The sequence below is a fragment of the Bos javanicus genome, chromosome 8 (assembly GCF_032452875.1).
Source record: "Bos javanicus breed banteng chromosome 8, ARS-OSU_banteng_1.0, whole genome shotgun sequence".
NCBI lineage: Eukaryota > Metazoa > Chordata > Mammalia > Artiodactyla > Bovidae > Bos > Bos javanicus.
In genome coordinates, this window is record NC_083875.1 from 29,140,134 (window position 1) to 29,165,181 (window position 25,048).

The 25,048-nt window shown below is 37.9% G+C and overlaps 1 protein-coding gene across 8 annotated transcripts in view; it reads right to left on the reverse strand.

Annotated features, from left to right (window-relative positions):
- Window positions 1-25,048, reverse strand: part of CCDC171 (coiled-coil domain containing 171) — a 341,259-nt gene that overhangs the window by 180,924 nt on the left and 135,287 nt on the right. For all 8 annotated transcript variants that reach the window (XR_009737984.1, XM_061425240.1, XM_061425244.1 and 5 more), the window contains 2 exons: window positions 14,650-15,154; window positions 12,393-12,509 (listed from right to left, as the gene is read on the reverse strand). Coding sequence is in view for 7 of the 8 variants with exons in the window: in XM_061425240.1 (XP_061281224.1) it covers window positions 12,393-12,509; window positions 14,650-15,154 (622 nt within the window). In the remaining variant the exon portion in view is untranslated. The remainder of the gene's footprint in view (window positions 1-12,392; window positions 12,510-14,649; window positions 15,155-25,048) is intronic.

A 25,048-nucleotide genomic window follows, 5' to 3' on the forward strand; every position in this document is an offset into this window, starting at 1 on the left:
GGAAGATTTGTAGAAATCATTCAAGTGTTAAGAATGATAGGAATAGCCTTTTGGGTGATTTTTATTTCTTCTGTGCAAGTTTCTATACTGTGTCAAGTTTTTCTATCAGGCACAAACACTTTTCCAGAAATAACACAAATATTTTGAGAAGCACTGCACACTGGGACTTCCCCGTGGCCCGGTGGTTACGACTCCACACTTCCACTGCATGGGGTACAGGCATGGTCCCTGGATGAAGAACTAAGAGCCTATATGCCACAGGGTGCAACCAAAATAAATAAAGCTTAAAAAAAAAAAAGCACTGTATAACTGCCTTCCTCATTCATTCATTAAACAGTTAGTGATAGACCAACTCATATGTATGAGGATACTGTGCTAAGCAATGTGGAGATGGGATCTATAACACCGATTAAAAATCAGTAGCTTTTGTTTCTATCAGTACTATTTATAAATAATACTATAGATATAAATGACCAATAACAGGAGTACTCAAAAACATACCTTGACTTAGACAAATGCTATTGTGGGGAATGATTATCAAAAGCAGGGGGTTATTGGTCATTTAGGTCCCATATACCCCTTTGGTAGCCTGATAAAACCTATGGATCCCCTTCTTATAATATTACTTTTAAACATGTGAAGTCAAAGTATATAGAATTACAATGAAAGCAAATTTTATTAAAATGCAGTTATCAAATGATTTTAAGGTTCATGAGATCCAACCTGTCAATTCTTCAGGAAATCAGTCCCGAATATTCATTGGAAGGACTGATGCTGAAGCTGAAACTCCGATATTTTGGCCACCTTATGCAAAGAACTGACTCACTGGAAAAGACCCGGATGCTGGGAATGACTGAAGGTGGGAGGAGAAGGGGACAACAGAGGATGAGGTGGCTGGATGGCATCACTGATGTGATGGACTTGAGTTTGAGTAAACTCCGGGAGTTAGTGATCGACAGGGAAGCCTGGCGTGCTGCAGTACATGGGGTCGCAGAGAGTCAGACACAACTGAGTGACTGAACTGAACTGAATGTATTATATATAAGATAATATATTTAAAAAACAGACTAATTAAAATTAATATTTTTAAATAGCATGTGAAAGTTGTTGCTTAGCCATCCTAAGAACCTTGACCTATGAGCTGATCTTTATGAAGGCATTAAACATGTCAGGCTCGCATCAGTTTTTAATATTTAGAAGTGATGAAAATCCTAACCCACAGAATATACTGCTACATATATAATTAAAGTTCCTATAGTTCACTTTACAAGGCAGAGGTAGGCATTTTTCAAAAAATATTAGAATACACCAAGGCTTTCAAATTCTTAACATATATATAAAATAGATAACCAACAGTGACTAACTGTATAACACAAGGAACTATACTCAGTATTTTGTAATAATCTATAAGGAAAAAAACCTGATTAATATATATATGTATAACTGAATCTATTTGCTATAAATCTGAAACTAATATAACACTGTAAATCAACTATACTTCAATGGAAATTTTTAAGAATCTATTGTGGAAAGTTTTTGTTCAAAATTAGTGAGTTCATCTTCGGCTAGGTCAATCTATTCAATAAATTTAATCACAAAGTTAAAAAGATTGTGAATCTATGATTCGCGTTAGATGCTATGAAGACAGAAGGAACTTAACACTTTTGAAAGAGTTCTGAAATGTTTCCAGGTGCTTACAGGTTGCTCTTTCAAAGAAGTAACAGAATTTTTTACTTAGGGAATCCTGGAAAGCAACACAGAATGAAGAACACAGAAGCTCCACTGGATGGAGGAACAACCACTAGGCTTGGTGCCGTCCTGGTATGTGGTCAGCTGCACGGCATCAGTATCCAGCTATACACGGAGACTGATAACAAACCATGTGTGTGAAAGTCTATTACTGAGCACCAAAGGATGAGCGTAAACAATATCTAGAGATAGTTGTAACAACTATATTATAATTTTAAAGTAGCTGTGATTTTAATTAGCAACTAAGTCACCATGCTGTTAATATTATCATGGTCCGTCATCACCATGCATAACTGAAGGAAATGTTGAAGTCCATTAATGGTTAGTAAACCAAGATGTAATTATTTTTTATTCACGTCCATCAACACTCCCCCTCTGAATTCTATCCATGGAACACTTTGAGAAAGGTTCTGTGAACCCCAGATTAAAGAATATGCGTGCAATTCAGGAGACTTGGGCGCAGTCCCTGTGTCAGGAAGACCCCCCGACTGGAGTGGCTACCCACTGCAGTATTCTGGAATTCTGTGGACAGAGGAGGATGGTGGCCTACAGTCCCTGGGGTCACAAAGAGTAAGACACGACGGAGCGACTGACACACCTTATCTAATAAATATACTACTCAATCATAAATCTTCATCCTTGAGCCTCTACCTTTCCATCAGCTTAAATAGTAAGGAAGCTACATCCCTGGACTACTTCACTCTAAAAACTATTATAATATGCTCTCAGTTTTCACTGAAGATAAGTAACACTAGCAAGAAAAAAACTTCTGTATCTTCATGAAGCAGCTTTTAAAGATATAAACTGTGATGTTATTCAATACTTCCAATATGATAATCCATGTAATAAATTCCTCTTAGGGTCTAGTAGCAAAAAAAAATAGTTTGCTCTGCATGTTTGGAGACATAACAGAGCGTCCTATATCTGGGGAACAGCAAGCAGCTCAGTTTAGCTCAACTGTAGGTTTATTAATGAGAGTGCAGAGAGGTGAAACCATACAAAAAAAATGAGAATCAGAGCGAGAAGGGTTTTGTATACCAAGCTAAAGAGCTGATTCCTAAAGTAAGAAATGAAGACTAATACTGCTGTTGATACAAAGACATGTGCCAAACCAAGCACCGCCAGCACGCAATAACTCATTTAAACCCTTACAACAGCCAATGAGATTACACAATTATTAGTCATTGAAAATAAGTCATGAAAAAAGAACAACAAAAATGGTGCATAGGACGATCTGGTCATATTGAAATATACACAGAATTTGAAAGAAGTACACACAAATATTAACCATACTCTCAGAGAGGGATTACAAGAAGCTATCTTCACTTAAAGTGATATTTTATAAATACCTGTATGCTGCCATAACTTTTTTCTGGAACAAGGTGGGGGTTAAAAATATTTTTAATACACATGTATTATTTTAGAATAGATCTGAGAAGAAATTTTTTCTTTTGTTCTTTTGCAAAAAAATATTAAAAGAACAATTGTGCTGCTTTGTTAGATAGTATCTGGATATTCAATCAAATTTTCTATGGCTCCTAAAAGTTTCCACAAACTATCTGTAAGTTGCAAAAATATGTTAAAGCTTCATATATGTTTCTTAAAATAATTTTGACCTTGTAAATTATTTTAACTAATAAATATACTCTATGGAAGTGTGACCCTGGAATTTGACATGGTCACGAACACTTCCAAAGATAAATTATTCATTCCAAAGTGTTCTTATGCTTGGGGCTCATGCACTGGGATGACCCAGAGGGATGGTACGGGGAGGGAGGTGGGAGGGGGGTTCAGGATGGGGAGCACGTGTACACCCGTGGCAGATTCATGTTGATGTATGGCAAAGCCAATACAATATTGTAAAGTAATTAACCTCCAATTAAAATAAATAAATTTAAATTTTAAAAAAAGTGTTCTTAAAAACAGGCAAATAAATTTTAATTTAAAAAAACAAAATAACTGTTCATCATAAAATCCTTTCAAATTTTCTATATGCTTGAAAATTTTCAAAATGTTTGAAAAATACAAGAAAAGGCAAACATAATCATTTTTAAAGCCACAAAATACACGTCGGGAAGTTAAATGTAGCCTCCTTCAAAGGAGACACGAGTAGCTCAAGAGTTAAAAATGATCCCTGGTCAGACTGTACTTGTTTGAGATATGAATGACATTAGGTGTTTAACAAAATTCTGTAAATTACTTCTTCTCACACTTTACTGTGTATATAGACCATCTTTTTAGAACGCACATTCTGGCATGAGATTGTACTTCTAGCATATCACTGTTAATGCTGAGGCTGCTGGTCCACAGCCACACTTCGAGTGTGGCTCTTTGACCCTTCAACATGTCTCTTTGTACTCTTTGTTAGGATTCAATAAAGTCTTTAAGTTTTAAAATATAAACCAATAACTACTTGCTAATACAAATATCTTTACTTGCCATTTTGAACTTCCTAATATGAAACCTCAATGTTGTGCCAAAGACAGCCTAGATTTCCGAGTTTTGAGTGGAAGAGCTGCTATGACCTCTACAAAGTTAACGTAGAGTATACAACAAAAGAAAGTTGTGAGTAGTGGTAGCAGGGGCATGTATATCTGAGTCACCTATCTTCTAGATAATTAAGATTCACTTATAATTGAAGTGTATAACAAAATGCATGAACATTCTATTCATAATCAGTTACACCTGTATTTATTCAGAGATATTTCAGAGCAAATCAGCACATTTGTTTATATGTTGAGAAATTCGGTCTGAACAAGTTACATAAAAAAGTTGAGCTATCTATAGGGTTCTTCAGTCCATTCCTATCATGATTGATATCCTAGCCCTTCAGTGGAAGTAACATTCTCCCCTGTTTGAGGTAAATGATCTCTTGCAGGCACACCATTTGGATACCTGGAAGAGGCAATTTATCTCAAGTGGGCAAACACTTTAATGAAGGCAAGAAGGTTGCCACCTGTCCAGTATTTACAGAGACAACATGGAAACTGGGGTCTTTGCCCACTGCCTATAAATACATTGTCAAAGTTTAAGAAGGCAGCAGGGCCAACTACCTTTAGCAACCACTTTACTTTCTGAGTAGTGAATTCAAGTCACCATTGTTGAACTTGCAGCTTCAAGAAAAGGTATACAGTAATATACAGGTTCCATTGAGACATCAGGATACAAAAAAAGAGATAAAATGACATTTATTGGAAAATGACATACACAAGGGACTTAGAAAGATGCATTTACTCTGAGTAACTATGAGCTAGGAACTTTCCTTGGCCAAATTTTACAGATACAGATAGTGAGAATGAAAAAGGATGAAGTGATTTTCCCAATGACACACATGTAGTAAGCAGTGGAACCCAGATTCAAATTTAGAATTCAGGTTCCTAATCAATATTCTATTATATATCCAACATGTTTAATTTTCTCTCCTATAAATAGTTAATAGTTTAATTCAGAACTCACTCTAAAAAAGATAAGCACCTAACTTTCTAAAAGAGTACTGAACTGATATATTTAAGCTTTGAACAAAGATAACAGGAGAAGCAATAGCTACTATTTAATATATTAGAAGTTACTACTTGGTATTGCCATACAGGTACTAGCTTTCCTAGAGCTAAAAAGAAAAAAAGTGAAAATGAATGAAATGATGCCATTTGCCACAACATGAATGGAGCTAGAGACTGCCATACTAAGTAAGTCAGAAAGTCAAATATATGATATCGCTTATATGTGGAATCTAAAATATGATACAAATGAAATTACTTGCAAAATAGAAACAGACTCACTGACATAGAAAACAAACTTATGGTTAGTAAAGGGGGAGGGGGAGGGATAAACCAGGAGTTTTGGATAAGCAGACATCTGTCATGTCCCATTCTTTGTAACCCCATGGACTATCTGTCCATGGATTCTCCAGGCTAGAATACTGGAGTGGGTAGCTGTTCCCTTCTCCAGGGGATCTTCCCAATCCAGGGATCGAACCCAGGTCTTCAGCATTACAGGTGGTTTTTTGTACCAACTGAGCTACCAGGGAAACCCAGATATGAACTACTATATATATAAAAGAGAGAAACAACAAAGATCTACTTCATAGCACAGAGAACTGTACTCAATATTCTATAATAAACACTAAAGAATATGAAAAAGAGTATATATGTGTGTGTGTGTATCTATATATATATATATGAATCACTTTGCTATGTACCAGAAACTAACACAATCAGTTCAGTGCAGTTACTCAGTTGTGTCCGACCCTTCATGACCCCATGAATTGCAGCATGCCATGTTTCCCTGTCCATCACCAACTCCCGGAGTCTACTCAAACTCATGTCCATTGAGTCAGTGATGCCATCCAGCCATCTCATCCTCTGTCGTCCCCTTCTCCTCCTGCCCCCAATCCCTCCCAGCATCAGGGTCTTTTCCAATGAGTCAACTCTTCACATGAGGTGGCCAAAGTATTGGAGTTTCATTTTCAACATCAGTCCTTCTAATGAACACCCAGGACTCATCTCCTTTAGGATGGACTGGTTGGATCTCCTTGCAGTCCAAGGGACTCTCAAGAGTCTTCTCCAACACCACACTTCAAAAGCATCAATTCTTCGGCGCTCAGCCTTCTTCACAGTCCAACTCTCACATCTATACATGACCACAGGAAAAACCATAGCCTTGACTAGACAGACCTTTGTTGGCAAAGTAATGTCTCTGCTTTTCGATATGCTATCTAGGTTGGTCATAACTTTCCTTCCAAGGAGTAAGTGTCTTTTAATTTTAGGGCTGCAGTCACCATCTGCCATGATTTTGGAGCCCAAAAAAATAAAGTCTGACACTGTTTCCCCATCTATTTCCCATGAAGTGATGGGACTGGATGCCATAACTAACACAATACTGTAAATAAAAAAGTGACAGTGATGCCATCAATACATAGACCTGACAAGTAATATGATTTAAATTTTTAGCATGTTCTTCAAAAAGAAAAATAAAGAGGGAACAAAGAAAAAGAGTTATAAGAAATATTCTCTTTCATTTCCGAATTTTCACATGTCCTAAGTAGACTTTCCCAAGATTCTGCCATTTCAGTGTCCCACATGGCTGAAAGAATCAAGATACAACTCACAGTATTAGATGATTCAAGGGACAAAGAATCGATTACAAATCAAAGCTGAACTGATATTCTTGATACCTGGCCTAGGATGAAAACATCCTACTGTAAATTGGTTAAACAGATGATGGAACATCCAACTGATATATATTACCCAGATATCACAATCACTCTCTAGAAGAATATTACCAGAAACAAATAATGGAATAGCATGTGAGCAACTTGCTTGCAAACCATTCAGAAAATATAATTCTCTGTTGTGTACCTGCAACTATCCTATAAGTCTGAGGCTGTTTCAAAATAATTTTTAAATGAAGACATTAAAAAGCATGCAGCCTATGATATCATTTATATCACTTATCAGTCTGTTAGTGGGTGGATGAGTGGGTGGAAAACTCCAAGAGATGGAACGGAGGAAGGAAGAGTGAGTGGATAGAGAGAAAGAAATTTTTTCTTACTCCTTATATGTATACTAATTTATAACAAAACCATGTTTTAACAATTGGAACTGTAAGGGATGTGTAAATAGCCTTGAAATTTTAAGATAAACTAATGTATTTTCAATTGAAATTTACATTTTTATGAAATTTCATTATTAATTAATGCAATAAATCTAAATAAAGACCAATATTTGAACTAAGAAAAGTTAGTAAAATAGAAAACAAAGACAAGTAAGTGCTTTACAAATTAACTCATTTAGTCCTCTAAACAATTCTGAGAAGAGTAATCCTATTCCCACTTTACAAGTAAAGAAACTGGGGGAACAAGACAAGGGTGCCCACTTTCACCATTACTATTCAACATAGTTTTGGGATTTTGGGCCACAGCAATCAGAGCAGAAAAAGAAATAAAAGGAATCCAAATTGGAAAAGAAGAAGTAAAACTCTCACTATTTGCAGATGACATGATCCTCTACATAGAAAACCCTAAAGACTCCACCAGAAAATTACTAGAACTAATCAATGACTATAGTAAAGTTGCAGGATATAAAATCAACACACAGAAATCCCTTGCATTCCTATACAATAATAATGAGAAAACAGAAAGAGAAATTAAGGAAACAATTCCATTCACCATTGCAACAGAAAGAATAAAATACTTAGGAATATATCTACCTAAAGAAACTAAAGACCTATATATAGAAAACTATAAAACACTGGTGAAAGAAATCAAAGAGGACACTAATAGATGGAGAAATATACCATGTTCATGGATTGGAAGAATCAATATAGTGAAAATGAGTATACTACCCAAAGCAATTTATAGATTCAATGCAATCCCTATCAAGCTACCAACAGTATTCTTCACAGAGCTAGAACAAATAATTTCACAATTTGTATGGAAACACAAAAAACCTCGAATAGTCAAAGCGATCTTGAGGAAGAAGAATGGAACTGGAGGAATCAACCTACCTGACTTCAGGCTCTACTACAAAGCCACAGTTATCAAGACAGTATTGTACTGGCACAAAGACAGAAATATAGATCAATGGAACAAAATAGAAAGCCCAGAGATAAATCCACGCACATATGGACACCTTATCTTTGACAAAGGAGGCAAGAATATATAATGGATTAAAGACAATCTCTTTAACAAGTGGTGCTGGGAAATCTGGTCAACCACTTGGAAAAGAATGAAACTAGAACACTTTCTAACACCATACACAAAAATAAACTCAAAATGGATTAAAGATCTAAACATAAGACCAGAAACTATAAAACTCTTAGAGGAGAACATAGGCAAAACATTCTCTGACATACATCACAGCAGGATCCTCTATGACCCACCTCCCAGAATATTGGAAATAAAAGCAAAAACAAACAAATGGGACCTAATTAACCTTAAAAGCTTCTGCACATCAAAGGAAACTATTAGCAAGGTGAAAAGACAGCCTTCAGAATGGGAGAAAATAATAGCAAATGAAGCAACTGACAAACAACTAATCTCAAAAATATACAAGCAACTCCTACAGCTCAACTCCAGAAAAATAAATGACCCAATCAAAAAATGGGCCAAAGTACTAAATAGACATTTCTCCAAAGAAGACATACAGATGGCTAACAAACACATGAAAAGATGCTCAACATCACTCATTATCAGAGAAATGCAAATCAAAACCACTATGAGGTACCATTTCACACCAGTCAGAATGGCTGCGATCCAAAAGTCTACAAATAATAAATGCTGGAGAGGGTGTGGAGAAAAGGGAACCCTCTTACACTGTTGGTGGGAATGCAAACTAGTACAGCCACTATGGAGAACAGTGTGGAGATTCCTTAAAAAACTGAAAATAGAACTGCCTTATGATCCAGCAATCCCACTGCTGGGCATACACACTGAGGAAACCAGAAGGGAAAGAGACACGTGTACCCCAATGTTCATCGCAGCACTGTTTATAATAGCCAGGACATGGAAGCAACTTAGATGTCCATCAGCAGATGAATGGATAAGAAAGCTGTGGTACATATACACAATGGAGTATTACTCAGCCATTAAAAAGAATACATTTGAATCAGTTCTAATGAGGTGGATGAAACTGGAGCCTATTATACAGAGTGAAGTAAGCCAGAAGGAAAAACACCAATACAGTATACTAATGCATATATATGGAATTTAGAAAGATGGTAACAATAACCCGGTGTACGAGACAGCAAAAGAGACACTGATGTACAGAACAGTCTTATGGACTCTGTTGGAGAGGGAGAGGGTGGGAGGATTTGGGAGAATGACATTGAAACATGTAAAATATCATGTAAGAAACGAGCTGCCAGTCCAGGTTCGATGCACGATACTGGATGCTTGGGGCTAGTGCACTGGGACGACCCAGAGGGATGGTATGGGGAGGGAGGAGGGAGGAGGGTTCAGGATGGGGAACACATGTATACCTGTGGCAGATTCATTTTGATATTTGGCAAAACTAATACAATTATGTAAAGTTTAAAAATAAAATAAAATTTAAAAAATAAATAAACAAATAAATAAAAAGAAACTGGGGAACAGAGAGTTTAAACAACTTGTCCATGTCACATGGTGAGCATGAGTCAGTACTCAAAGTCAGGAAGAATACATACTTAACCCTACACCATGTTGCCTCCACTGTATAATAGCACTTAAGCAATTTTAGAACAGAAAATTAATAATTAGTAGTTTAAAAAATGTATACTGGAGACATGCATGTGTTCATGTTCATTAACATGAGACGCTGCTTTCATGCTGAGATGGGGGTAAGGGAACAACAATTTTTTAGCACCCACTATACACCAGGTACCATACAAAATGTTCAGCAACCGTTATCATATTAATTCCTCATAACAACTGGGAAGACAGTATTATCTTCATTTATAGGTAAAGACTGTGAGGCCTGGTAAAGTTAAGTAACTTGCCCAACTTCACACAACTTATAACTAGAAAGAATGAATATAATATCAAGGTTCACATTGATAATTTTTGTACTAGTTCAGTAACAATTATCTGCCTGGGCCATATCCTTTCTAATATTCTTCAGTACTTTGATACATCTATTATTTTCCCTCTCTAAGCAACCCTCATTTTTCTCTTCTCTAAGCAGTGTTCTTTTAAAAAGTGTTAATTTATATATCTATTTAACTTCTGGCTGTGCTGGGTCTTCAGTGCTGTGTAGGCCCCCTCTAGTTTCAGAGAGTGGGGGCCACTCTCTAGCTGTAGTGCGCAGGCTTCTCACTGCAGTGGTGTCTCACTGCGAAGCACGGGCTCAAGGGCAGGCGGGCTTGAGGGCAGAAGTTGCAGCGTGAGGGCTCAGCAGTTGCAGCTCCCAAGCTCTAGCGCACAGGCTCAGTTGTGGCACACAGGTCTAAATGCTCCATGACATGTGGGATCCTTCCGTATCAGGGATCAAATCCATGTCTTCCGCACTGGCAGGCAGATTCTCCAACACTGAGCCACCAGGGAAGGCCCCAAGGAGTGTTCTTTATCCAACAACATTTAAACCTTCCCTAAAATAAGTTTTCTTGAACTTGCTATTTCTTTTTTTTTTGAATAGTCATAACAGTTTATTATTGCAGCCAAAATCTATAATAAGCCTAAATGTCCATTACCCAGAGAACAGATACATAAATTCATACATGTAGTATATTTATACAATGAAACATAATACAGCAAAATTTTAAAACTGCAAACAATAAGTGAATAAATCTCACAGACACTATGTAATAGAAGCCAGATATAATGGGTACTTATTTATGTACCCAAGTAGTGTTCTTTATGCAACAACATTTAAACCTTCCCTAAAATAAGTTTTCTTGAACTTGCTATTTCCTCCAGCTAGAGGTATACCAGGTTCTAACATCAAAGGCAGCTAGTTCCTGAAAGCAGGCACGCACTTACAATCACCATTCTTGGTCTACCTTCCACTTGATAGTTCTTACCTATACTTATTGCTACCAATAGTCTTAAAATATATTTATGTACACTTTTATTTCAGACTCCAAATCCAGTATGTTGAGGTTTTGCCAATATATTAAAATATGCATATTTCTTACCAACATTTATGGCAACATCTAAAAATAATCTTTAAATCATAAATTTTGTACTATAGGAGCCTAGGTTTAGAAGCTTGAAATCACAATAAATGATCCATATTTACACAGAAGAATTGTTTAAAGAATTAAAATAAATCCCAAATTATTTCATTAATACATTTTCTTACACAGTCAATATTAAGAAGTCTGCTATACTTTTTTTTTTTTTTTTACTATTAATGTGGCTGAAATGACCATAATTAGTTCAATGACATAACTTAAGCAGTAGGTAACTGTATGTTACTCTTTTAGTGCAGAGAAATCAGTTTTCATTAAAACTTTCACATAAACAAGTCACACAATCTGCCACAAGAAAATAAACTTGAATTTTAGACCTCTGGAAATTGCTGGTTCTTGGTGGTGTCATCTAGTGGAAAAGAGCAGACTACTCAAATTAACTCTAGGTGGTGCAGTGGTAAAGAACCCACTTGCCAATGCAGCAGACACAAGACACAGGTTCAATCCCTGGGTCAGGAAGATCTTCTGGAAGAGGAAATGGCAACCCACTCCAGTACTCTTGCCTGAAAAACCCCATTAGCAGCAGAGCCTGGTGGACTACAGTCCATAGGGTCGCCAAGAGTTGGACACAATTGAGCGCACACACACACAATTAAACAAACAAACAAAAGAACACACTGCCATATGAGAGAGGAAAATTTTCTACTGATTCACTTATTATTCAACTGTCTGAAATTCACAGCCAGAAACAAAAGGAATACTAAAACATTTGAAAGAACGTTACCAGCAATTCTTAATAAAAAAGCTAAAAGGTGGATGTATTCACCATTTCTCCATAAAGACAAAATAATACATCAAAAATTGCATTAATTCACTACTTCATTAAATATAGATTTAATCATCTCTCTGTATCTGAATAAAAGAAAGATAAAAACAAATACATTTTCTTCTTTGAAGGTTTATCAGAATTTGTACCAAAAGGCATTCCTGAACATTTACTTTTGTATTTTCCAAGGACATAAAAAAGGGAATCATACCTGTTTTACTAATAGCGTCCTGTACTTCAGCCATGGAACTGATTATTGCAACAAGAAGGTCAGTACTGGTGAGCCAACTGAGAGCTTGCAAACAACGTAACTGCTCCTTTTGATGTTCTACAAAAATAGAAAAAATCTGTTATGCAATGCTACAAAAAAGTATTAAAATTCATTTAAAAATTATGAGAGTGTTTAGCTGTTTAAGAAATAGAACAAAAATTGTACACAGAACTTTACCTAGTATGCTGCTGCTCCTGCTAAGTTGCGTCAGTCATGTCCGACGTGTGTGTGACCCGATAGACGGCAGCCCACCAGGCTCTCCCGTCCCTGGGATTCTCCAGGCAAGAACACTGGAGTGGGTTGCCATTTCCTTCTCCAATGCATGAAAGTGAAGTCGCTCAGTCGTGTCCGACTCTTAGCGACCCCATGGACTGCAGCCTACCAGGCTCCTCCATCCATGGGATTTTTCAGGCAAGAGTACTGGAGTGGGGTGCCATTGCCTTCTCCATGGAGAAGTCTATAATAAATGTTAGATTTATTGACTCTATTTATATATATATAAATGGTAATGGTAACTGACATCATAAAAAAAGAGAAGAAAACTTTCTTTAGTTCTACTTATATTATTTAATAGCTTACTTTTGAAAAGTTAAAAATTGAAATAATTGTTGCCTCAGAATAGTCACACATTGTAGGACTGACACATAAACACTACTATGTGTAAAATACTATGTGCAAAATATGTTCCAAGATGCTTGCTCCTTGCAAGAAAAATTATGACTAACCTAGACAGCATATTAAAAAGCAGAGACATTACTTTGCCAATAAAGGTCTGTCTAGTCAAAACTACGGTTTTTCCAGTAGTCATGTATGGATGTGAGAGTTGGACTATAAGGAAAGCTGAGCACCAAAGAACTGATTCTTTTGAACTGTGGTGTTGGGAGAAGTCTCTTGAGAGTCCTGTGGACAGCAAGGAGATCCAAGCAGTCCATCCTAAAGGAAATCAGTCCTGAATATTCATTGGAAGGACTGATGCTGAAGCTGAAACTCCAATCCTTTGGCCACCCGATGCAAAGAGCTGACTCATTTGAAAAGACCCTGATGCTGGGAAAGATTGAAGGCAGGAGGAGAAGTGGACACAGAGGATGAGATGACTGGATGGCATCACCGACTCGATGGACATGAGTTTGAGTATACTCCAGGAGTTGGTGATGGACAGGGAGACCTGGCATGTTGCAGTCCATGGGGTCGCAAAGAGTGGGACACAACTGAGTGACTGAACTGAACTGACTGATGTGCAAAAGAGTTAGCTAGTGGGAACCTGTTGTACAGTGCAGGGAGCTCAGCTCAGTGCTCTGTGGCTACCTAGACCGGTGAGATCAGTGGGTAGGAGGGAAGTCCAAGAGGCAGAGGATTTATGTATACATACAGCGATTCACAGAAGAAACTAACACAACACTGTAAAGCAACCATACCACGATTAAAAAAAAAAAAGGAAGAGTCAAGCATTCAAAAAGACGTTTGCTGTAAACTCACATTTGCTCCATTTGTATTCATCAATAGATTTTTAACTCTGATCATTTTATACTAACTCAAATGAAGTGAAAGTAATTTATGCTACTAATTAATTTTAAATAGGGCAGAGTTTCTAGATTGACTTTACTGAAAAATCGCTGTACAAACTCTTCAATTTACTGTGAAAAGAGCACTGAAATATAATAAAGCTATACAAAGTTGAAATTATATATACTTGCTACCTTGTTTCGGAGAAGGCAATGGCACCCCACTCCAATACTCTTGCCTGGAAAATCCCATGGATGGAGGAGCCTGGTAGGCTGTAGTCCATGGGGTCGCTAAGAGTAGGACACGACTGAGAGACTTCCCTTTCACTTTTCACTTTCATGCATTGGAGAAGGAAATGGCAACCCACTCCAGTGTTCTTGCCTGGAGAATCCCAGGGACAGGGGAGCCTGGTGGGCTTCCATCTATGGGGTCGCACAGAGTCGGACACGACTGAAGCGACTTAGCAGCAACCTTGTTTATATTTTAATGTTTATAAAAATCAAAACCTAACTTACATATACATACACAGTTATTCATACACACATATATATCTATTGATACCTATATATGTAGATATGTTACACGATTTGACATTGTAAACGATTTTTTAAAGTCTTTGCATAATGAGCCAACATATTCACTTTGGATGTCACTTACATTCAAGTTAGATTTTTAAAAGCCCAAATGATCTTACTTGGAAATTTTTGCTTGTCTTTGAGCTCTCCTGTACACACTAACACGCCTATGCCTTCTCTGAAACTCTCCATCCAGGTAAAAAGAGAGACACACGACTGGCCCAAAATCTTGAGTCTGTTTGCTGCCAAAATTGCAATAACACCTTTCCGGAATACACGTATCAATCCTTTGAATGTTTTTTTCTTCATCTTGGCTTCCTCTTGCTTCTTTTCTTCTACTGTTGACAAAGCCTGGGCTAGAGTTCTAACTTCCAATTTTAACAACTCAAAGGTGTTGACCTGCTCCTGGAGAAAATCTCTCTGTGTAGATAAGGCAGATGATCGGCTGTAGAGAGGATAGAAGGCGCCAGCCATCAATGCACAGGCTACCAGCAAGGAGGTCTTTTCCCTTTTGGTCTGGGATAACAAGTTTTTGAAGTGGGAATTTTCAAACACCAATTGTTCGTGTGACTTCTCAATACGGTTCAATTTTTCCATATTTTTTTCAGCAATTTCTTGAAATTTCTAAAAGAAGAGAAGTCAAATAATATATTTGATCAAGAAACAAATGGGCATTTTAACCCGTCTTTAAAAAAAGAAAGCCTTTGGTGACAACTATTTATTTTTCTTCCCAAGATCTATGTTCTAAAATATCAAAAAAACCACATATGACAGAGCAATAGTGGGCCAAACAGCTTAGATCCAATGTGCACAGGTTTTAAATCCTCTTATGTGGAAGCTTTACATAAAGTAGAACACAGAAATTTTAAAATATTTTGTAAATTTCTGGTACATTTTCACATACATACACATATTCAAAAAAAGAAAATTTCTTCTATTCCTCAGTAACAATTATTTCCTATTTTTAAACAGAAATCACACCAGCATTAGAGGTTTTTCTATATGTAAAAAGACAATTTTTTGTCAGAATAGCAAAGGATTAAATAAATAATACAACACACACCATCTGACTATCTGCCACTTACTTACTTACTAGATGAGAAGGGACTGATTCTCAGAATACACTCTCATTTTAGTTTCTTCTTTCCCAAGGCAGAAGGCTGCACAAAGCACAGCATCAGTGCTGGGGAAAAAATGCTAATTGTGGGGTGGGCCTCAGCAGTGCTCTGGTCCTTTTTTCCTCATCAAGGTACATATAATTCAAAACTTAATATGGAACACAAAAAAATTTTAACTGCAGGCACTTGATTTTAATCTAGAAATAGACTAGAAAATAAACTAACTCCCATGAAATCTTATGTCTAATCATTAAGGAATTACTGAAGCAAATTTTTAGAAGATAACAGATGTCAACTTTTTTACTGATTCATTTATCATTCAATAAACATTTATCGATTACTCACTAAATTCCATGTGCTAGGAAAACAAGCAAATAAATCAATGATTGTGGTATAACATGATGGTGGAACTACGCTAGATTGTCAGAAATGCATAAAAGGGTAGAGAGGCAGCTGGAAACAGACAGTCCTGGGATAAGGATGAGAAATTAAAACACACCTAGACACTGATAAAAATCTAGAATATATGACAAAAATACTCCTCTCTATATAGAGAAAACAGGAACACAATGGAATTTTTGGAAAACAGAATTAAGAGGCTAGACTTACACAGCCCATTTTCATTTTAGGGTACCTGGTAGAAGCAGCCGATATCTAACACATAAAAGAACTCATACAACTCAACAACAACAAACAACTTGATTTAAAAAAAAAAGGGGAGACATCTGAATACACGTTTTTTCCCGAGTACACATGAAAAGGGCCAAGAGGAACATGAAAAGATGTTCAACATTGCTAATTATCAGAGAAACGCACATTAAAGCCGCAATGAAATATCATCTCGTTACCTAACCAGGTCCGACTGCCCGAGATGCAGCGAGCCAAATGGCGAGACAGAGGTTTGCAGCAGAGAAAGGGTTTATTCACGAGGCAGCCAAGCGAAGAGATGGGAGAACAAATCTAACATCCACCTCCCCAAAGGCCACGGGCTGGAGACGGTCCTGGGTAAAGCTGAGGTGTGGGGAGCATGAGGTAATTGGAGATAAGAAAAAGGTGAGGTATCATCCGTCTGCACAGGCGCAACTAAGCTACGTGCTTCTCCGTGGGACTCACGTTCTGAGGGTGGAGTTTTTGGTCTTCTGACGTCAAGAGGTCACTGAGTGTACATTCAAGCATGCCCATTTGGAGGGATGGTGATCCCGCCAGTCCTAACCAGCTCAGACTCTAACTGGACACAGCTGACTCCAAGTTCCTGAAAAACCAACTCAGGCAAACATCTTTTAGGCTACATAATGCTTGGAGGACAATTTAAAGGAAGTTTGATCAATGAAGGCAGGTTACAGTTAATTATTTATTAAGCAATTTACAGTTTAATGGAGCTAACTGATGACTACCCTTGGTCTCAATCTCATGCCCATTAGGATGGCTATTATCAAAAAGACAACAAATAAGTATTGGTGAAGATGTGGAGGAAACGGGAATTCACGCGCTATTGGTAAGAATGTAAACTGGTGCAGTCACTATGGAAAACAGTATAGAAATTACTCAAAAAATAAGTATATAACTACCATATGATCCAGCTATTCCACTTTTCCATATAAATCAAAATATGGAAAAACTAACTTGAAAAGATATCTTGTTGCATTGCACCCTGCAAGTCTTAAAGTTGTCCAGCCTCGACACTGAAGAGCCTGGAGACATCAGTGGTGACAGAGACATCAGTGGTTTGCTGAAGCAGTCCGCAACCTTTTTGGCATCACAGACCAGTTTCATGGAAGACAATTTTTCCATGGACTGAGAGTTGGGGAAGATGGTTTTTGGATGATTCAAGCACATTACAATTATTCTGCACTTTATTTCTAATCTAAATGCTGCTGCTGATCTGACCAGCAGGTACCAGTCTGCAGCTTGGAAGTTAGGGACTCTTGATTTATTGGATAGAGGGATCGTACACAAAGGGTCCTGGAGTGACACCCCACCATGTGTGGCAGATGCTGGGCAGGATGTGGGAACAGTCTTTGCTACTCAGGGGAGGCGGCGGCTACCATTTATAGAGGGAATTGACATCAGGTGGGCTCATCAGTTTCCAGGAGCTAATTAAGCCTGATAATTAAGAGAACTGGATATTCATGTGAGTGAAGCAGGGACTGGTCAAACAGGGGATGTACCGAGAGCAAGAAAACAGCCATCTTGAGTGGCCGGACCATACATATGTTCATCCCTATGTTTATCGCAGCACTATATACAAGAGTCAATATATGCAAACAACCTAAGTGGCCATTAACAGATGAACAGATAAAGAAGATGTGGTCTATACATACAATGCAATACTATTAAACCATAAAAAAAGATGAAAACTAGCCATTTTCAACAACAGGGATGGACCTTGAAGGTATTATGCTAAATGAAATAAGTCTGACAGAGAAAGACAAATACCATATGATTTCACTCATGTGGAATACAAAATACAAACAAGAACAAAAAAAAAAATGAAAAAAACCAAGCCAAAGCAAACACAGATACAGAGTACAGAGTAGTGATTACCAGAGAAAAAGAGTCTGGGGAGGACAAAATGGTTAAAAAGGGGTCAATTGTATGGTGCTGCATGGAAACCAGACTTGTGGAGGTGGGCATGCTATAGTGTATTCAAAGTTGCATTAAAATGTACACGTGAAACTTAAATAATGTTATAAATAAGCTACCTCAATTTTTTAAAAGAATACATGTAAAGTCTACATGTAAGTAAAAAAGCAATCTCTAAAGACTGTTTAATTGTCATATGTTGTCCTAAGTCATTCTTGGCTTGAGTAATTATAATCAAGATAACAAATATTAATGGTTATCAAAACAGTCAACTGGGACAATATTGAACTAAATAACTAGAATTAGCAAAATGAGATATTTGAATTAAGGATTTCAAAATAATGAACTACTTAAAATTTTAAAGCTCTTACTGACAAATGTTAGATTAAGAAAACCACACTAATATTAATGCTGCTGCTGCTAAGTCACTTCAGTCATGTCCAACTCTGTGTGACCCCGTAGATGGAAGCCCACCAGGTTCTGCCGTCCCTGGGATTCTCCAGGCAGGAACACTGGAGTAGGTTGCCATTTCCTTCTCCAATGCATGAATAAATACTAAAAGTTTTGATTATTTTTTAACAATTATATTCCCTCATTCCTGGTAGCTCTACTGAAATCCACAATTACAGATCTGACTGCCCATTAGGCCAGTGGTCCCCAACCATTTTGGCATCAGGCACTGGTTTCGTGGAAGACAATTTTTCCATGGACAGCAGGGGCAGGGGCAGGGGCAGAGATGTTTCTGTTGGCAATACGAGCAATGGGGAGTGATGAGAAGCAGCAGATGAAGCTTTGCTCACTTACCAACCTGCTCCTCACCTCCTGCTGCGCAGTTAGTCCATGGCCCGGGATTTGGGGACCCCTGCAATAGGCACCTTCCCTTAGATACCTCATAACCATCTCAAGTACCACTGTTTTTCCTATTAAATCTGTTTATAATGTTCAACTGCAAAGTGATGTCCAACTCTGACACCATGGATTGTAGCCCGCCAGGCTTCTCTGTCCATGAGATTTCCCAGACAAGAATACTGGAGTGGGTTGCCATTTCCTCCTCCAGGGGATCTTCCTGACCCAGGAGTCAAACTGGCATCTCCTGCATTGCCAGGCATATGCTTCACCACTAAGATACCTGGGAAGCCCCATGCGTGTGTGCGAATACTCAGTCGTTAAGTCCTGTCTGACTCTTTGAAGCCCTATAGACTACAGTCTGCCAGGCTCCTCTGAATTCTGCAATGGGTTGCCATTTTCTCCTCTAAGGGACCTTCCCGACCCAGGGATCAAACACAAGCCTCCTACGTCTACTGCACTGCAGGCAAATTCTATACAACTGCACCATCTGGGGAGCACTCTGTTATTTTGTTCAGTCACTCAGTCATGTCCGACTCTTTGCCAGCCCACAGATTGCGCACGCCAGAGGTCCCTGTCCCTCACTATATCCCAGAGTTTGCTCAAACTGATGTCCACTGAGTCGATGATGCCATCCAACCATCTCATCCTCTGTCGCCCCCTTCTCCCTGCCCTCAGGGTCTTCTTTCCCAGCATCAGGGTCTTCTCCAATGAGTCAGCTCTAAACATCAGCTGGCCAAAGTATTGGAGTTTCAGCTTCAGCATCAGTCCTTCCAATGAATAATAAGGACTGATTTCCTTTAGGATGGACTGGTTGGATCTCCTTGCAGTCCAAGGGACTCTCCAGAGTCTTCTCAAGCACCACAGTTTGAAAGCATCAACTCTTCGGAGCTCAGCCTTCTTTATGGTCCAACTCCCAGGTGGCGATAGTGGTAAAGAACCCACCTGTCAATGCAGGAAATGTAAGAAAATCAGGTTCAATCCCTGGGTTGGAAAAATACCCTGGAGTAGGAAATGGCAATCCACTCCACTATTCTTGCCTGGAAAATCCTATGGACAGAGGAGCCTGGCAGTCTACCGTCCATAGAAGCACAAAGAGTTGGACCCTACTGAAGCAACTTAGCATGCACGCATGCTCATATCTACACACGACTACTAAAAAACCATAGCTTTGACTATATGCACCTTTGTCACAAAGTGATGTCTCTGCTTTTTAATACACTGTCTAGGTTTGTCATAGCTTTTCTCTCATGAAGCAAGTGTCTTAATTTCAAGGTTGCAGTCACTGTCCACAGTGATTTTGGAGCCCAAGAACAGAAAGTCTGTCACTGTTTTCATATTTTTTCCCGTCTATTTGTCATGAAGTGATGGAACCAGATGCCATTTTCTTAGTTTTTTAGATGTTGAGTTTTAAGCCAGCTTTTTCACTCTCTTCTTTCACCTTCATCAAGAGGCTCTTTAGTTCCTCTTCACTTTCTGTCATTAGTGTGGTGTCATCTGCATATCTGAGGTTATTGATACTTGTCCCAGCAATCTTGGTTCTAGCTTGTGATTCATCCAGCCTGGCATTTTGCACGATGTACTCCGAATAGAAGTTAAATAAGCAGGGAGACAATATACAACCTTGATGTACTCCTTTATCAATTTTGAACCAGTCTGTTGTTCCATGTCTGGTTCTAGCTGTTGCTTCTTGACCTGCATAGAGGTTTCTTGGGAGACAGGAAAGGTGGTCTGGTATTCCCATCTCTTTAAGAATTTTCCAGTTTGTTGTGATCCACACAGTCAAAGGCTGCAGCGTAGTCAGTGAAGCAGAAGTATATGTTTTTCTGGAATTCCCTTGCTTTTTCCATGATCCAGCAGATGTTGGCAATTTGATCTCTGGTTCCTCTGCCTTTTCTAAATACAGTTTGTACATGTAGAAGTTCTCGGCTCATGTACTGCTGAAAAATAGCTTGAAGGATTTTGAGCGTGACCTTGCTAGCATGTAAAATGAATGCAGTTGTGCAGTAGTTTGAGCATTCTTTGGCATTGCCCTTCTTTGGGACTGGAATTAAAACGGACCTTTTGCAGTCGTGTGGCCACTGCTGAGTTTTCCGAATTTGCTGGCATACTGAGTACACCATTTTAACAGCATCATCTTTTAGGATCTGAAATAGCTCAGCTGAAATTCCATCACCTCCACTAGCTTTGTTTATAGTAGTACTTCCTAAGGCCCACTTGACTTCACACTCCAGGAAGCCCTGGGAAGCCCTAAAAGATGTTTATAATAGTCTTCTTTATATCAGTAAATTGAACCAACATCTGCCCAATTTTTCAAGTCAAAAACTTTGTAATCAGTCTTAATTCCTCCTTCTTTCACCTTATCCTCTCCATTCCCAAATCAAAACCATCCGTAAGCACAATAGGGCTTATCTACAAAATACATCCTCATTCATCTCCACTGCTACCACCTTAATTCTAATGATCATCAGCACTAACTATTCACCCCCAAACTTCAAAGCTAGTTTCATGTCAAACTGGGTCAATCCAATCCTACTGCTGGAACTCTATCTTTACTGAACCAAGGTTTCCCCTTCAAGTCACAACACTTCCACATGCCTTCTGCAAAGACATCACCATTTCCCAGGATCCTCAACTGGAATGAAAAAGGATATGGGCTGCTCTTCTGCTATCCAGACATGAACCTTACTATACCTTTTCATAATTCATCCATGGTCTCTAGCACCACCAGGTGCTGACTTCCCTAATGATGCTGCTGCTGCAAAGTCGCTTCGGTCATGTCCGACTCTGTGCGACCCCATGGACTGCAGCCTACCAGGCTCCTCCATCCATGGGATTTTCCAGGCAAGAGTCCTGGAGTGGGGTGCCATTGCCTTCTCCGTCCCTAATGCTACTCAAGTTCTAACCATATCCCGAACCCATTTCAGGGTCTATCTATTCCATGACACCTATTACTATCAGTCCTATTCATGTTGACCTTGACCTTCTCTGAACATAATTAAACTACTAGGCACTTAATTCCTACACTGCTACTTACTTGTTTCATGTGTGTTTATCTGCTCTCCCTCAAATACAATAGAGTTTTAGTTCCTAAAGGCCAGGGATTATTTACACCGGTGCCTGTCATAATGCTTTATACCCTTCAAGTATTTAATAAGTATTAAACATATTAAATAATCCTTTATAAAATGTTCCCTGGTGCTTAGAACAGCACTTTACCCATAATAAGCACTGAGTAAATAGCCAGTTAATAAAAACTTTACAAATATAAAGCAAAGAAAAAATAATCAAAAAAGATATAATTTCTAAATATAATTTGGACCTTATCAACATGTCAAAATTTTGTTTTAAATTAATTCTGATATTCCAGGGAGACCTTCAAGGGTATTGCATTATTTACCATGAATTCTTCTTAAATAACAAAGCTTGTTTGAGGATAAGGCTGGAAATTACTATAAGAGCAAATATGCCATAAAAAGAAAACTGGTGTTCTTTACCAAAGAAGATTAAAGGCTAATATTTTTCAAACAAACATAAGGAACATCACCTTCAAATTGAACAAAAGCATTCCTAGTACTGAGATAATCTGCTCCTTGGTGTGTTAATTTCAAAAATAATATTCACAAATTCCCCCTCAAAATATCTTTTATAAAAGTTTAACAACCTGAAATTTTTATAAACTTTATATCTTCTACACAGATTTTTTTGACATGCCAAAAATTCTATCTAATTTCACTAGTTTTCCATGACTCTGATAAATTCAAAGTGCACTGAAAATGAAGGGAACAGGACAGCTTCTTCCCTTAATGAATCACGCACTTACTTCCTGAAATACAGAAGCTTTAAGGCACATCTATTGCTTTCAGCAACCCATGAACTTTGAGACCTTGGGCCAGAAATCAGACACTTCCCTGTGGAATAAAACTTTTTTTTTTATCACTTTTACTTGCTGAGTTCTCATTCTTTATGTTGGCAAAAAGACAAATTGCAAACTGGACAGTGAGTGACAAATAGACATCAAAGGACTTCATTTAAAAGGTTTTATTTTTATGTTACCTATATTTTTTATACAATGGTAGTATTTTAAAATAATAAACATAAATCTGCCTGTTTTTCCTACAATGTAAATGTTTCTCTGTTAAAAAATAAAGCACATTTTGTGGAGAAACTGGAGTCTTCAATACACTGTCAGTGGAAATGTTGAGATGGTGTGCACAGACTTTTGAAAAAGTTTGGCAGTTCTTCAAAAAGTTAAGTAAAAAGTTACCACACAACCTAGCAATTTCATTATCTGGTCTTCCATATATATACTGAAATACCATAATAGTTATTTACTTACCTTAAAAACACTATCTTCATTTTGGAAGTTTCAGTTCAGTTCAATTCAGTTACTCAGTCCTGTCTGACTCTTTGCAACCCCATGGACTGTAACACACCAGGCTTCCCTATCTATCACCAACTCCCAGAGTTTACTCAAGCTCATGTCCATTGAGTCGTGATGTCATCCAACCATCTTATCCTCTGTCCTCCCCTTCTCCTCCTGCTGTCAATCTTTCTCAGCATCAGGGTCTTTTCAAGTAAGTCAGTTCTTTGCATCAGGTTGCCAAAGTATTAGAGTTTCAGCTTCAGCATCAGTCCTTCCAATGAATATTCAGGATTGATTTCCTTTAGGATGGATTGGTTGGATCTCCCTGCAGTCCAAGAGACTCTCAAGAGTATTCGCCAACACCACAGTTCAAAAGCATCAATTCTTCGGTGCTCAGCTTTCTTTATGGTCCAACTCTCACATCCATACATGACTACTGGAAAAACCATAGCTTTGACTAGACAGACCTTTGTTGGCAAAGTAATGTCTCTGCTTTTTAATATGCTGTCTAGGTTGGTCATAGCTTTTCTTCCAAGGAGCAAGCGTCTTTTAATTTCATTTGGAAGTTTAGCACATCAAAAATAACAGGTGTCAAAAATGGTACATGCCTGTGTGTATTCTCTAGTTTCTAAGGCAATACAAATTATAAAACTATCCAAAGAGATAAGTCAAGCCCTCAAAAGAAAAAGAGTTCTCTTCATCATTTGACTGAAAATAAACTGTCAATACAGGTAAGATGCTTGATTTAGTGATTGTTAAAAGATATTACCTCAGACTGCTAGAAAGTTAGCATGATCAGTCAGATCTGTCTCATGTCTCCCTTCCTTATGGGCTTTCAGATCCTGAAAACAAAGCCCAGGTGGCTCTAGTCTCCTCTACGAAGGCTTCAAACTTTAACCACCTTCTCTTCTGAGTTGATAGCACTCTTTTGGCAAGTAATTATGTACAACCTCGTGATAAACCTTCTATTATTTAATTTTTCATATGTTCCTATAGTGCCTCTCCAACTAACTTTGACACTTTTTGAGGAAAATAAGTATTACACTTCTTTGTTAGGATCACAGCACGAAACAGAGGGTTCCATAAATCTTATATATAACATTTATTTAATTAATAATTATGTAAAGTTATTTTGCTATTCTTACCTACGGTAGTAATTTTGCAATATAGTATGCTAAAATTTCAGTCTCTCAGAAAAAAGAAGTCTGAGAAAAACGAGACCAAGAACTATCATCTTTGATTAACAGTGTGGCACTGGCTAGCTTTTTCATACATTATCATATTTAATTACTAAATAAACAAGATTCACTCAGAAAAGTGAGTTCAGGAAATATGAAACTGAGTTGTCACCAGACCTGTTTTCAGATATTACTTCATATACAAAAATAGCATGTTCCTAAAAGAAAGTGTTTAGCATGATGCGAAAAAAAGACTCCCTGATAAGGATGATGGTAATATATTCAAACAGCACATAACGTTTACTTTGTAGCTTCTAAATACCAAACAAGGTGCGAAACATGTCGTATCTGTTATCTCCATTCTAATTCCGACCCTACAACGTCCTCACTACACAAATGAGCAGTTCTCTGAATCTTACTTTTCACA